Source organism: Cibotium barometz, chromosome 34 (assembly GCF_041138505.1).
Source record: "Cibotium barometz isolate CiBa-2024 chromosome 34, ASM4113850v1, whole genome shotgun sequence".
In the NCBI taxonomy this organism is placed as follows: domain Eukaryota; kingdom Viridiplantae; phylum Streptophyta; class Polypodiopsida; order Cyatheales; family Cibotiaceae; genus Cibotium; species Cibotium barometz.
Window position 1 is genome coordinate 34,101,678 of NC_141079.1, and position 14,772 is coordinate 34,116,449.

The window sequence follows — 14,772 nt, forward strand, 5'->3', positions numbered from 1 at the left end:
CATCGTGAACACTCTGGATGCCTTCATGTGCGCCAATGTACCATGCATGATCAGAAATTGATCTTAAATCAAAGGGCTTTTCAAGTTTGTATGCTTGTTGAGCTTGGCAAAGCAGCAGGCAAGACATTTATGCCTTGAATCCTCAAAAATCAGCTTGCAGTCAAGGGGCTTTTGCCCAATTTCTGTTCGGGACTGTTTTATGCAGTGTTCGAGACTGTAAAAGTCTGATTTTTACTCATTTGGACAGCCAGGAGAGCATTTATTGCTATTGTACCTGCTGGTACAGATTTGGCACAGCTTTGTGCATGTTTTGGCATGGCTGTACACTGTTTTGAGTGATCAAAAGGTTCAAATTCAGCTGCTGAAATTGCCGGTACAGGTTTGGTACATCATTGGTGAGCACTTGGTACTGCTGTACAGTACTTTGGAGAGGCAAAAGAGGACATTTAAGGTGCTGTCCAAAATCTGCAGCAACCAGATTTTGGTGTTTTCATCACAAAAAGTGGGAGAAAAGTTGCATTCTTGCTTCCGCAGTGGGAGATAAAGCTTGGGAGAACATTTGTAAGCACTTTGTGTGCTTTGGGTGCAGTGTTTGCACATCTTTTGGTGCAGTGTTTGCACATTTGCAGGGAGTCAGGCATTACAGGTTGCATTTTGCTATGGCAACCACAGGTGAGAGCTCTTCATTGCTTCACATCAAGAAGCTTGAAGGCTCGCAGAATTATGACATTTGGCAAACCCAGTGCTACAATGTGTTGCTTCAGAAAAAGCAGCACAAGCCTATCAAAGAAAGGGGTGTGATGCCCGCTTCTCTTACAGCTGAAGAGTGGGAAGATATGGATGAGCTGGCAAGATCTACTATCATGTTGTCTGTGTCAGACTCATTACTTTTCAGCATTCGTGAAGAGAAGACAGCTTGGGGAATGTGGCAGAGATTGCAGGACTTGTATGCCCAACAAAGTGCCTCAAGCAAAGTGTATTGGTTGAAGAAACTCATAGGCCTCAGATGAAGGAAGGGGCTTCTATGACAGCCCATCTCAATGAGTTTAATGGTATTGTCAGCCAGGTCATAAATCAAAAGTTGGCAATGGACGATGAGTTCAAAGCCACTTTTTTGTTATGCACTTTGCCAGAGAGTTGGGACACATTCAGGACAGCCACTAGCAATTCGCATGCTATGCTGTCATATGCAGATGTTGAGGGTGCTCTTCTTCAAGAAGAGATGAACAGGAAAAACAACTCTGTGGGAAAGTCCAATGCAATGAATGCACGTGGGAGATCCCAGCAAAGGGGGAAAAGCCAAGAAAGGGGAAGGAGCAAGTCTCGCTCCAAAAAGGATTTGGAATGCCATTATTGTGGCAAGAAGGGACACATTAAAAAGCAATGCTACAAATGGAAAAATGATCAGAAAGAAAAGGGAAAAGGCAAAGACAAAGAGAAAGATGAAGCCAAAGATGTAAAGCCGAAGGGCAAAAGTGGAGTCAAGATTGAAGAAATCAATGTGTCACATGCAGGTGGCAGTGAGGATGAGGTCCTCTTTACGTCTTCACTTGATGCCCATTCACTTCTTACAGGTGGTCATGGTATGCACTCATGGATCATTGATTCAGGTGCCTCCTTTCATGTCACAGGTTGCAGAGACATGTTTGTCAGGTATACTGCTGGCAATGAAGGAGTGGTTTATTTGGGTGATAACCATGCATGCAAGATTCTTGGCAGAGGTGATGTAAGGCTTGTATTTTCAGATGGCTCACAGCTTATGCTCCATGATGTCAGGCATGTGCCTGAGATCAAGAAGAATCTGCTCTCTACTGGACAGCTTGATGATGCTGATTATGTTACCACATTTGGTAGTGGAAAGTGGAAGATTAGTAAGGGCTCACTGGTTGTTGCCAGAGGCTCTAAGGTGGACACTCTTTATTTCATGCATGCAGGTGTTTGTCACCATGCTAATGTAAATGCAACCGAGCTGCCGGAAATTTCTATGTGGCATAGCCGGTTGGGACACATGAGTGTCAAGGGAATGGAGCAATTGTCTCGTTTGGGTTACTTGCCTTCTCTAAAGTTTTCAAGTTTTCAGTTTTGTGAGCATTGTATATATGGTAGGCAACTACAGTGCCCCCACAAGAAAGCTCTTGGACAGAAAGATGCTCAGTTAGAGCTTGTGCATACAGATGTATGTGAGATGCCTCAGCTTTCTTTGGGAGGGGCAAAATATTTTGTGTCTTTCATTGATGATGCCACACGCAAGGTGTGGGTCTATCCTCTTCGTTTGAAGAGTGATACATTCTCAGTGTTTGAGAAGTTTGTTGCTCTTGTTGAGAATCAAACTGGCAAAACACTGAAGGCTTTGCGTTCCGACAATGGTGGAGAGTATATGTCCAAACAGTTTCAGGACTTTTGTGATGCTAAAGGCATCAAGAGGGAGCTCTCTACTCCTTATGATCCTCCACAAAACGGGACAGCAGAGAGGATGAACAGGACCATTCAGGAGAAGGTCCGTTCTATGTTGTCACATGCTGCATTACCTCATGGTTTTTGGGCTGAAGCTGTTATGACAGCCGTTCACCTTATAAACAGGTCACCTAATACGAGGCTTGGTGGGAAAGTGCCAGAAGAAGTATGGACAGGGAAGCCTCCGTCATACAAGCACTTGAGAGTGTTTGGTTGCGTTGCGTACGTGCACATACGCAGGGAAATGCGCACCAAACTTGATCCCAAGTCTCACAAATGCATATTCCTAGGATATGGTGACAGAGGTGAAATGGGGTATAGACTTTGGGATCCCATGAATAGAAAGATCATACGCAGCAATGATGTCATTTTTTATGAAACATGCATGTATAAGGAGCCTGCAAGGCAACAGGAGCCTGGCAGAGTCATCTTTGATGATGATGGACATCATGGACAACAACAAAGGGCTGTAAATCAGCCATTACAGCAGGAAAACCAGCCCTTAAATGGTGCTGAAAATGGTCCAAATGGACAGCCAGACATGGCAGAAGATATCCCTATGGATATACCACAGTTGGAGGATATACCGGGCATGATTTTTCAGCCTTATGGCATGGAACAGGAGCCACCAATGGGTGATATGCAGGCTGGACAGCAACCTGCAAATGATGGTCATTGGGTACGGAGGTCCACTAGACCCTCCAGAGCCCCTGACAGGTTTGTTCCAGGGGTTGACTATTTGATGCTTACTGACTGTGGGGAGCCCTCATGTTATAAAGAGGCTTTACAGAGGGCAGACAAAGCTCTATGGGAGCGTGCCATGAAGTCAGAGATGGATTCTCTGCACAAAAATGGAACTTGGAAGTTGGTGCCTTTGCCTGCAGGCAAGAAGGTTTTGCCATGCAAGTGGGTATACAGGCTCAAAGTTGCATCAGATGCTAAGCCAAGATACAAAGCCAGGTTAGTGGCTAAGGGCTTCAAGCAGGAATATGGTGTGGACTTTGATGAGATCTTCTCTCCAGTGGTCAAAATGACCACACTTAGAGCTGTGTTGGCTTTGGTTGCGCATGATGATCTGGACTTGATTCAGATGGATGTGAAGACTGCTTTTCTTCACGGTGATCTCCATGAGGAGATATATATGCAGCAGCCAGAAGGTTATGCAGTAAGTGGAAAGGAGAAGCTTGTATGCAAGCTGAAAAAGAGTCTTTATGGGCTCAAACAGGCACCACGAGAATGGTATCATAAATTTGATACATTCATGAAATCACAGAAATTCAGGAGAAGTGACATAGATCACTGCTTGTACACCAAGAAAGCTTTGGATGGCAGTCTATTGATTCTCATTTTGTATGTTGATGATATGTTGATTGCCGGGAAATCTCGTAAAGAGATGGATGCTTTGAAGAAGAGGCTGCATGAGACCTTTGATATGAAGGATCTGGGTGATGCAAATCACATCTTGGGTATGCGGATACTTCGGGACAGAAATCAGCATGTGTTGTATTTGTCTCAGAAGGAATACATTGGCAAAGTCTTGCAGAGGTTCAATATGGACGGGGGGAAGAAAGCTAGTACTCCTTTGCCTCCATATGTGAAACTCAGTGCTAAGGACAGCCCACAGTCGGATAGTGACAGGGCTGATATGGCCAAGATTCCGTATGCTTCAGCTTGTGGCAGTCTCATGTATGCCATGGTTGCTACTAGGCCAGACATTGCATTTGCAGTGGGAGTGGTTTCTAGATACATGGCCAACCCTGGCAAGAAGCATTGGGAAGCAGTGAAAGGTGTCATGAGATACCTGAAGGGCACACAGGATTTGTGCATTTGCTTTGGCAAACAGGATGCATTAGTGCATGGTTACACGGATTCGGATTATGCCGGTCATCCAGATAACCGGAAGTCTACTACCGGTTATGTATTTACATTCACAGGAGGTGCTGTGTCATGGATATCCAGGATGCAGAAGTGCACAGCCTTATCTACTACAGAGGCCGAGTATATTGCAGCCACAGAGGCTTGCAAAGAGGCATTATGGCTATCTCGGTTAGTGGTTGATTTGGGCTATACAGGGGATATTCCATTGTTGCATTGTGACAGTCAGAGTGCCATCCAGTTGGCAAAGAACCCTGTCTTTCATGCAAAGACGAAGCATGTGGATGTGAAGTATCACTTCATCAGAGAGGTGATAGAGAACAAGCAAATTCAGCTTGTTAAGATTCATACGGATGACAACCCGGCTGATCTGTTGACGAAGAGTTTGCCTCCGGAGCGGTTTGCTCATTGCAGACACTTGATGGGCATTGGATGAGGCCATTTTCAGCCTTGATATGGCCTTGTATATTATCATGTACATGCTGATTTTTTTTTTTCCTTTACTTAAGGGCACTTTGCCTTTAAGTGGGAGGTTGTTGGGGTAAAGGCACTATGCCCACCCTTATAGTGTGTACAAGCTCATAAGTTATAGTACATAGTACACTTAGTACTTTTAATGTACTAAGTGCACTATGTGTACTAGTGCAATATACATGTGTGATAGGGGAGTCACACACTCACTTGATGAGTTGACTTATCCCCACAACTCTCTCTCTCTCTCTCCCTTGCTTCTCTGTGTATGTCTCCCATGAATGAACTCTAACCCTAATTGACAGGTTTCTCCCCATCAGCTGGTGTGATGAGGGTGTCAAAACGCCAGCCCTTCGTCCTGGGCTCCTGGAAATGTGCGTGGAAGCACTGCCATTCAAGTAAGCTCAAGGCTGCAGATCCCCACGTCACTCTAGCATGTGCCCCACCCCGGGAACCATGGTAAAGCATGGGCCACTGAAAGTGACACCAAGGTAGACATAGGATGAGACAATCTCCACAGGATCCCCTCTATATGTGAAGCTCAATCTCGATGTGAAGGGGCGAGAGGTATTGAAGACCATTACCTTGGTTTTACCAAGGTTAACAACGAGGTCCCGTTGAGTGCAAAAGTCGTGTAAGGCATCCAACTGTCTCTGAAGCCCTTTGGCTGAGTCTGAGAGGAGGACGACGTCATCTACAGAAAGTAGTATGGGGATCAATATGCCTGCCAGTGTGGGACCAGCCCCGCCTAATCCGTCAATGAAGCTCGAGATATCATCAATGTAGAGGCTGAAAAGAGTGGGTGATAGAGGGCAGCCCTGTTTCACCCCAATAGTGCTGGAAATCTCCTATGATGTACCTCATGGGGCTCTCACTCATCCGGTGACGAACTCATAGAGGGCGATGATGCTCCAAACCATGTCAGATGGGACTCCGATCTCCTATAGACTATAGACGGTGTAGGAGGCGGCCTCGGGGTACAGTATCAAAACCTTTGTGGAAATCCAAAGCAGCAGTAAATCCTCTGATGTCATGCTCTACCCTCCTCGATAATGGCACGGAGGGTGAAGATGTGGTCAAGGGTAGAGTAACTCCTTTGAAAGCCAGCCAGTCCTGAGGCTCTGCATCCGTGGCTCTCTGCAAATGAACCGAGCTCCGCCTCTAGCACTGATCCATAGAGTTTGGCCAATGTGTGGCCAATCATGATCGTCTTGTAATTATTAGGATCAAGTGGATCTCCGGCTTTGAGGATGGGGGTGATGGTGTTGGTGGACCAAGAGGGTGGAAATCCTTCACAAAGGACTCTATTGAACATGTAGGCTAGTAGGGGCGCCAAGGTATCATCGGCATGCAAGATGTACTCGGCAGTGAGTCCCTCGTGATCTTCGGCTCGCCTATTGCGTAGTCTACAAATGGCCTTGATGACCATGCCCTTTGTGAAGAAGGTGGAGGTGGTGGGACGGGGATCTAGTGGTGGGGGGAGGGGTGGCTGATGGGGGATATGATAGAGGGAGCGTGCATAGGAGTGCCATGTGTCTGGGCAAGTGATAGGTGTGGGAGGGCGATGTTCTTGGAGTTTCCTCCAGGCCTCTTTGCAGTTCGTCGGCCCTAAGAAAAGTCAGTATAACTCATCCTTTATCCGAGCATAGAACTCCCGCTTCTTGCGTTGGGTGAACCGTTGAGAAATCCGTTGCACTTGGGAGTCTGTGCTTTTGGAGATCCACAGGAGGAGTACAAGCCCCAATCTTTCTAGATTAGACCGGTTTCATGTGGATGAGTGAGCTTGTGGACGAGGTGGCATGATTGGTATTCTAGCACGCACTACCTTCTCCGATCATGCACCCGTCATTCTATCCCTAGAGGACCCATGTAGGCAAGACATACTTTTTAGCAACCGAACCCCAGACATCCTCATTCAGGATTCTAAGATTTGTAGCAGGATAAAGGAGATTTGGGAGAGTCTAGATTTTCACAGTGCTTCAGCTGCAGGAGCTTTGAACATAGGCCTTGGAGAGATCAGCAGTTTATTACAGGAGGCCACACAGAGCAGATTGGTTGGCTTCAGAGAGCAGGAGAGAAGCATCCATTGGAGCCTAGCCTCCTTGCAACGGCTTCGGGAGAGTATCCCGAATAGCCCGTGGATTGAGGCCCAGCTGGTTGCAGCCCGTATAGAGCTTAGTCCCATCAAGTAGTGGAGGGTAGAGTGCAGATACCATGCTAGAGCCTTCTTTTGGACCCAGGCGGGAGACGGGGTCATCGCAGATTTCTTTGAGATTATGGGAACCTAACCAAATGTAAGTTTAGAGTCTTGCCCTTAAGCATATATGACGGGATTCTTGGGATGAAATGAAATGATATATTAACATCTCTAAGAGGCCATAGTGGCCTATGAGACCAAAACTGAGAGTACATCTGAAGTTGGTGTCTCATCAAAGAGAACAACTAAATGAGACTAAAAAGTACACTTAACTACTGATGGAATGGCTCATGCAAAACGAGGCTGACATCCGTTGCCACAAAGGGACTTGTTTGTCTCAGTTTGTCGATGCTTCTTTGTGACCTCCACCCAACTGGATTCCAGCCTTTCTTGAAGCTGAGCTTGCTCTTTGTTCATGACTAATTTAGTAGCAGCTACCTCTTCCTTGGTGGCTGCTACTTCTTGCTGGATTTGCTGCATTTCTGCTGTCATTGCTTTCTTGGCATCCTCTAGCTCCCTTCATAACTTCTCATTGGCTTTTCTTAGCTGAGAAATCTCTATTGCTAGGGCTTCTTGTGCCTGTATTTCCCCTTCCTCCCGTAAGGAGTTGTATGTCTTCTTTGCATTTAGACATGCATTCCTCTTTGAAGCATTCCATTTCTTGACACATTTGGGCATGTAATTCTGCCTTGAATGCCTATAGGTCCTGCATTTCCTCCTTCCACAAGGCGCCATGATTCTTGAAGTTTGTTAGTTGTTTCTCATGCTGGTTAAGGATTATGTCCATGTTCTTTTTCTAGTCAGTGAGGGATCTCTTCTTGTCCACCTTTTTTATTTCGTCCAACATCTATTCCTTCATCCTCATTCGACAAAGAGGGTAGAAAGGAAGAGGAGGGAAAATGGACAAAATCCAAGAACCAAGATCAAGAAAATCAAGAAGAACAAGAACCTTGATCAAGAAAAACAAGAAGATAAAGGGGAGGGAGGGAGAAAGAGAGGATTATGTTGCTGCCTTGGGGGCCTGAGCAAGGGTGGGAAAAGGAAAGCTAGGTGGGAGAAAGGAAGCTGGGTGGGAAAGGGGAAGTTGGGGGATGCACACAGCGTGACCACGGATAGAGCAGAGCAAGGCGGGAAAAGGCAATCAGCGCCTATGCGCACGACGTGGAAGGGGTAGTGCGGCACACAAGAAAAGGCTAGGGGAGGAGGCTCATGCCATGTTGGGCGAAAGAGAGAGAGAGAGAGAGAGAGAGAGAGAGAGAGAGAGAGATTTACATGAGCTTGGCTGGCAGGGTCATGTTGTGCTACGTGGGACCATTGTACGTCACTTGGGCTATCCTATCGGGGTGGATGTCACCAATAAACAACTTTCAGAATAGATCTCAGGCCGTATTGGGGATAAGTTTGTGTACTGGAAGTCTCAAGCATGGCCGTTTCACGCCTGGTTGAAAGTGGAACGGGTCATTATGCTAGCTATGGTTTCTTATTTCTTACCCTTACTTCCTTGGTCTCGAAAGGCTTTGACATCTCTCACCCAGTTGCTTTGATTCATGTTGTGGAAAAAGAAAGGCAATAATCCAGGGTTGACTTGGGTTTCACGAAAGCATATTACCACCCCGAAGAGATTGGGAGGGGCAGCTATGTTGGATGTTTGGGTACACCTTCTTGCCTGTAGGTGGACTTTACTTCAAGCTATGTGTATTGATTCCCAGCCATGGATAGACATGGCTGTTGCATTTCTGGAGGATGTGGGTATTGTGCATGGGAAGACCCGCATTGTTGCATCTTGGTGGGATGTTCTAAATGTTTTACAGTTTGTGTGTGTATCTGCTTCTCCTGTATTGGATCATTTGGTTAAATCATGGCAAGAGGTGTTACGGTTCACTTCTTGGAGACCTCTAGATTTTCGTCTCGAGATGAAAACTCCTTGCTTGCAGAGGTGTTGGCCACCTCTCGTGTGATTACTTAGCCAATGAAGAATAATTGTAGATGGCAATTCAATCGTATGGCGAGACAGAGTGTTGTGAGGATGTCTGATACTTTGTTGCTTGGGCGGCTGCAAATGTTATCGTTCCGCCGTGCTCATCATAGATTTTGTGTCCCGAGGTTACAGGTGTATTTGGTTGCAGTTGCAACAACAAGTGCAGTCTCTGGGATGCCTTCCTAAGATGGATTCTTCTCATGCATGGGACAATTGGGTGTTGGGTCGCAACATGAGGCTGTTGAAGGCTTCCGCTAATGTTGTATATCATCTTTTGTTCCAAGAGAAGAGATGTCTTGCAGAAAAATCTAATAAAGTATGGAATGTTAAGAAAACAGCCTCCTGGTGGAAGTGCATCCTATTCTATGGTTGGCATTCCCAGCTTCCTTTTCAGGGCAAAGTGTTTATTTGGCGAGTCATGGTTGGGGGCCTGTTTGGCCACTGCCCTTTGACGTCAGAGACTTTCGAATGGCAACTATTTCTTCTGCCAAACTTTTCCAGAATCTAGTCAACACAGGTTTGTTTCTTGCCTGGTGGCTCGCCAGATATGGGAGTTCATCTCTTCAGTGTGGCAAATGGTGACTGGACACACTTTGTCACCTAGGCAGTGGGTATTTGGACATGATTAGCGAGGGGGGAACAATCAGCAACATGAGGTCTTCTTTGTTTTCTTTTGATGGTTGGGTCTTTGGCATAATCGGCTCATGCGAAATGCTTTCATCTTTGATTCACAATCAGGGGTGAAAGGTCATGTCCAGCGTGTTCATGGTCTATTGCTTTGGCAAGTTTCTTCTTTGTCCGCCGATGCACATGTTATCACCAGGGCGCAAGCTGACCCCTGCTTACATGCTCTTCATACGACGGGCATGGCTCATGTGGCCTTTTAGTGTGTGCGGTCTGACGGCCTCTATAAAGTTCTCATTGATTTTATTTTTTTCCCCGAAGACTTCTATACTCCTTTTTCATACTTAATTCTCATTTATATTTGAAAGGGTTCATTATCACCTAAGAAACTTTGACCCTAATAATGGCCACTTTGAAGTTTGACCATGAAAATATCATGCAATGCACACTGTTTGTGTGTGAACTTTGTGTTCTTTTTTAAACTAAAGAAAAGAACAATGTTTTTTATTCTAGATTGGATTGTAACAAAGTCTTCCTAGGTATTAATCTTTTTTTTTTGCTTGATCAAAAGGGAACCTCAAGTCAGCATGCACGCCTCAAATCTCTGGTCAAAAGACATGAAGACATTCAGTCAAACAAGCCAAAAGTGCGCAACTATAACATCAAAGATGATGACACACATAGCTAATCGCTTACTACATGATTAGAATTCTTCTTGAAATCATCCCAATTTTGGGCAAGAAAATTAATTGCACAAGTCACCCTCTTACATAAACTAATTGTATATACACTTGCAAGATATTTTTATTTGACATATCTAATCACAATTGTGTATGCTTTCTTTTATTTGGTTTAGTCTACAATGCATAGATGCAGTTTTTCCTTGATGTGTGAGAGGCTTTTGGAGATGATTTGACATAGTGTTCATGAACGAGAAAAAGATACCAAGGCTAATGGGGTAGCCATACTCCCAAACCCAAATGTGATCTCTATGAGACGAATGTGCAAACAAATTGAAGGTAGACAACGGAAGGAGAACCATCTCATTGGTGCGCACTCTCTTGGTACTAGGGGTTCTTGCTTCACATCTACATAGCAATCACTCAAGTAGCAATGATATTAGGGGTTAAGTAGAGCATATTATTTGAAAGAATAGTAATCACAATGGAGAATAAATGAGCAAAAGTAAAAGTAAACATAAGATTGATGATTTGGAACATCAATCATTGTGTTCTTTTGCAACAATCGCATTTGTAATGTGTCATTCTCTGCATTGTTTCCTTTGTGTTACTTTGGAATAATTGTTGCTCTTCTTCCATCTTCTTATGCTTATCCTCATCCATGTTACTTGAGAATCCAAAATTCTACTTGTACTCTCCCTTCAAGTGTCTCTTATAAGTTTGTTTGTCATCTTCTAGACATGGAATGGTCTTCATGTCTATCCACTAAGGAAAATGCCTCCTTTCCCACTTAGTAACTCCAGCCACAAGTAACGAAAGCCCACTCTTTGTGAGACGGCGCTAGAATCTATGAAGCGGCCTTGCCATGTGCTTAATGCCAAACAAGGAAGCCACAGAGTTTGTGTATATACTTGCTAAAGTCTAAAAAGAGTGGCCATGGATCATTTTTAAGTTATGACCAGCCAAGTGTGAACACTAGCCATTTGTATATAAGTCAATTTTGACATTAACCTATACACAACCGTTCCCCTTGCAATAGAATACTTGTGAGCTCTCCCTCTTCTCCCCAATCTCTTGCTTATGTTCTTTGAATCCTTGCATAGTTAGATGGATGCTTTCTTGGGTAGGTTTGATTGCAGGATCTCTCTATTGAGCTTCCTCCCTCAATCCACCTCTTGGGAGATTGACTCATAGTGTATGGATCTTATGTTAGAATTATGTGCATAGATGTGTTGAGAGTCATCTCCATGTTGTGAGCTCCCTCGGGAGATAGTCCAGAGATGATCCGTGTCTAATGTGTGTAGGTGGGGTTTGGTCCTGTATACACTGATATAGCTTGGGTGCATGAACACAAGCTTGTATCTGTGTGAAAGCAGTAGTCAGTCATGTATGGACATGGTCTTAATTTGTTGGTCTAGTGGTCCGATTGGCTAGGGTTGGCTGCCACGAGAAGCGGGCGAGTGGTCAGTCATGTATGGACATGGTGTTAATTTGTCGGTCTAGTGGTCCGATTGGCTAGGGTTGGCTTCCCATATCACTATAAATAGGACTTGTGGACCTTGTATTCACAGCTTACTGATGAGAGTCATCTTAGGCACACTGTACGAGTTCATCCACCACTGAGCTGTTACAATGATCTTTGCAGTCCAAATCCTCTTCGCTTCCCTGCACTCTCATAAGCAATGGTAGATTGTCTCTGAAGATCCTACACATCTCGGGCATGTTGGGCTAACACCAACGATCGATCTCCAGTGGTTGGTGGCGATTCACCACGTAGAGAAGCCAAATAAAGGAGGATACATGTCTCCTCGTGTAAGAATGCCACCTCCTCCAAAAAGTCCTTTAATTTGTCAAGTGCGATACCAAAGCCTCCCAGTAAGGTCTAAGAGTAGGGACTCTCTGAATGTGTTCCAGGACAAGATGCCTAGTGTTCCGCATAGTATAACTGAAGAAACAAATGCTTTTCATCCAATTGGTAGCATCCCTCCACACCATTCCAATGCAAATTCCTGACAGGGCATCCACCATACAACCAAAGGCTCGAAGCATCTGTGGTCATCCTTGGGGCAGATCAATTCAGAAGTGCTTCCCTCCTCTGCCAACAACTCTCACGGATGCACCATCAGGCTCTTAGTAATATCCTTCAGGTCACATCTCTCCAAATACTATCCATCCTGAAAATATTGGTATGTCATACTCCCCAGGGTGGGGAGGCCCATAACCTGTACACATCCCTAAGAAAACTCCAAACCACAAGTGATGAAGCCCTTTCAAGAAGGTCCATGTGATCCGGTGGTTAGGTATGGCAGCATCAATATGCGCAATCCTCTGACTAGTGCCCCTCAGATGCTGCATAAGCACCCCTCTCTGAACCTCCATGAGACTTTTAAGCCTCTTACAATCCAACACTGTGGGGAAGAGTCTCCCAGCCAGCCCGCTGAATATGCATAGCTGCCTGGAGCACACTGTCACGAGCAAGCACCATAACCCTGGAGACAGTATCCCACCGAGGCATTGACCACCTGGGCAAAAGAGGTCGGCAAGGTAGGGATAGGGGGAACCTTAGGACCAGCACAAAAGCTGACCAAATAGCCTCTAGCATCGGCCAAGGCCCAATACACATGTGGAAGACCTAGGAATCTTGAGTGTGTAAGAGGAAAGCGGTTCCAGTCTTCTTAACGGGGTCAGAATAGTTAGTGGTAGGAAGAACATGTTCCTCGGCCCCAATGGGAATGAGCTGCCCTTCAGCACCTCTCTGAAGCTGCTTCCTCAGCATCAAAGTTCACTTGGAAGAAACCTCTCCCAAACAGCCTCACATCTTTGAAGTGGAGTGCAAAGTCTTAGGGCAACCCAATCACGGGCCTCGAGACGGGATGGATGTGACCCAAAGATTTTGGCAATGAGGGTCGTTTTGGTGTCTTTTTCAATCTCGATGAAGAGAGCCGCAAGCTCGGCTTCTGTAAAATTATTGTTTTGTTTTTCAGTCTTCTATGAGCAGTTTGATAGCTACTAGTTCATCTTTTTTGGTTTTCAGGGCCTTGATCAGCATTACAGCTTGTTCCTTTAATTCTGTGGCGGACATATTGTCTAGGGCCATGTCAGTGAGCTGGGGCGGGAGCTGTGTTGCTTTCTTTTGTTTAGGTACCTCCTGTACTGTCTCCTTTTCCTTAAACCTTTCTATCATATGGCGGGCTTTGGCCAGTTTCGCATTGAGTTGGGCATTTTCTCCTTTGACAGAATCAGATGTTGATGTGCGTTGGCGATCCGAGGATTCTGCCGCACTGATTTCTACCTGTATAGCTTTGTGCCCGAAGGTTTTGTTTCTTCCTATGTTGCTTGGGCCAGCGTCGCTATCCAGTTTTCAGGCCTTCAGGCTCATTGGACGGAAGGGCAAGAAATAATGTGCATGTGGGCAGCGAAACTTTCAGGACTCTTCCCCATTTATTTTTTCTGTTTGCGCCATGCTTCCTCCAGTTCCTGTATGGCCTGCTCTTCCCAGACTTGCATTGTATCTCCACTCAGCTCATACATTTCCATGGGATCTTCCCAAGCTTGCATCGTATCTCTGCTCATAAACTTTTATTGTCTTACATGGCATCATGATGCTCCTCAGTGGTTGAAATCACCTTATTGGGGTGATTCTATTCTTTTCCGGCTTATAGCTGTGATTGTTGTATGTTTTTTTCATACTTAATAGAAGTCTCTTTCTTTAAAAAAAAGTAAAAAAATTAAAAAAAACTTTTATGGGATCTTTCGAGTCAATGAGTGCTAATCGTGCCCTAGTTTTTTGAAGTTATGTCCTTTCTTTGTTGAAGTCCGTGTGTTGTTCCACAATGCTGGTGTGCTAATGCAGCACCTTCATCATCTATAAGTTATGTCCTTTCTTTGTTGAAGTCCATGTGCTTTTTGAAGTTATGGCCTTTCTTTGTTGAACTACGTGTGCTGCCCTCTTCTTCGATGCAAACCTCATGACAAGAGCCTCCACATCGACCACCCATCCACCCCCATCATGGTAAGCTATGTGATAGTCTGATGTAGACTTTCTACCCTTGCATACTCTGCTTTTAGCTGTTTAACTTCTGCCTGCACATCTCTAGAAACTGTTGTCGGACATTTTGGATTCATCCTTGTAGGTTGTGGGCTTTGTGTACAAAGATCTCTACACCTGTGAGTATGTGGCCTCTTTGGTTCTTTTTTGTCAGACGTTCACCTAGAGGTATGCCCTACATTTTTCATTGGCCTCTTTTGTTTTTTATCCTTTTACTTATAGATTTGATAGTGCATGTCTTGGGTGAGAGACTCATAGTAGCGTTTTAGCTTACTACCATTGAAATATTCTTTCATCTAGGGTCTCTATTTTCAGCTTACCTTGACGATCGATTTCTGTGACTTGGTTGGGACCTTGGCCTTCATATTCAAGCTTTCGTTTGCTATCATTGACAATGTATATGCGTACCATGTCCCCTTCCTTCATGCATTTGTCTTGTAGTTGG

At 45.0% G+C, this 14,772-nt stretch overlaps 1 protein-coding gene across 15 annotated transcripts in view; it reads left to right on the forward strand.

Annotated features, from left to right (window-relative positions):
- LOC147618948 (uncharacterized) overlaps positions 1 to 14,017 on the forward strand; it is a 222,548-nt gene extending 208,531 nt beyond the window's left edge. For 11 of the 15 annotated variants that reach the window (XM_086774129.1, XM_086774125.1, XM_086774130.1 and 8 more), the window contains one exon: positions 10,171 to 10,445. In XM_086774129.1, the coding sequence (XP_086630255.1) occupies positions 10,171 to 10,287 (117 nt within the window). In that variant the 3' untranslated portion in view covers positions 10,288 to 10,445. Of the gene's footprint in view, positions 1 to 10,170; positions 10,446 to 13,313; positions 13,421 to 13,516 lie in introns of those variants that run through there. The other 4 variants (XM_086774131.1, XM_086774139.1, XM_086774128.1 and 1 more) reach the window with 3 other exon arrangements.
- The last annotated feature ends 755 nt before the right edge of the window (positions 14,018 to 14,772 follow it).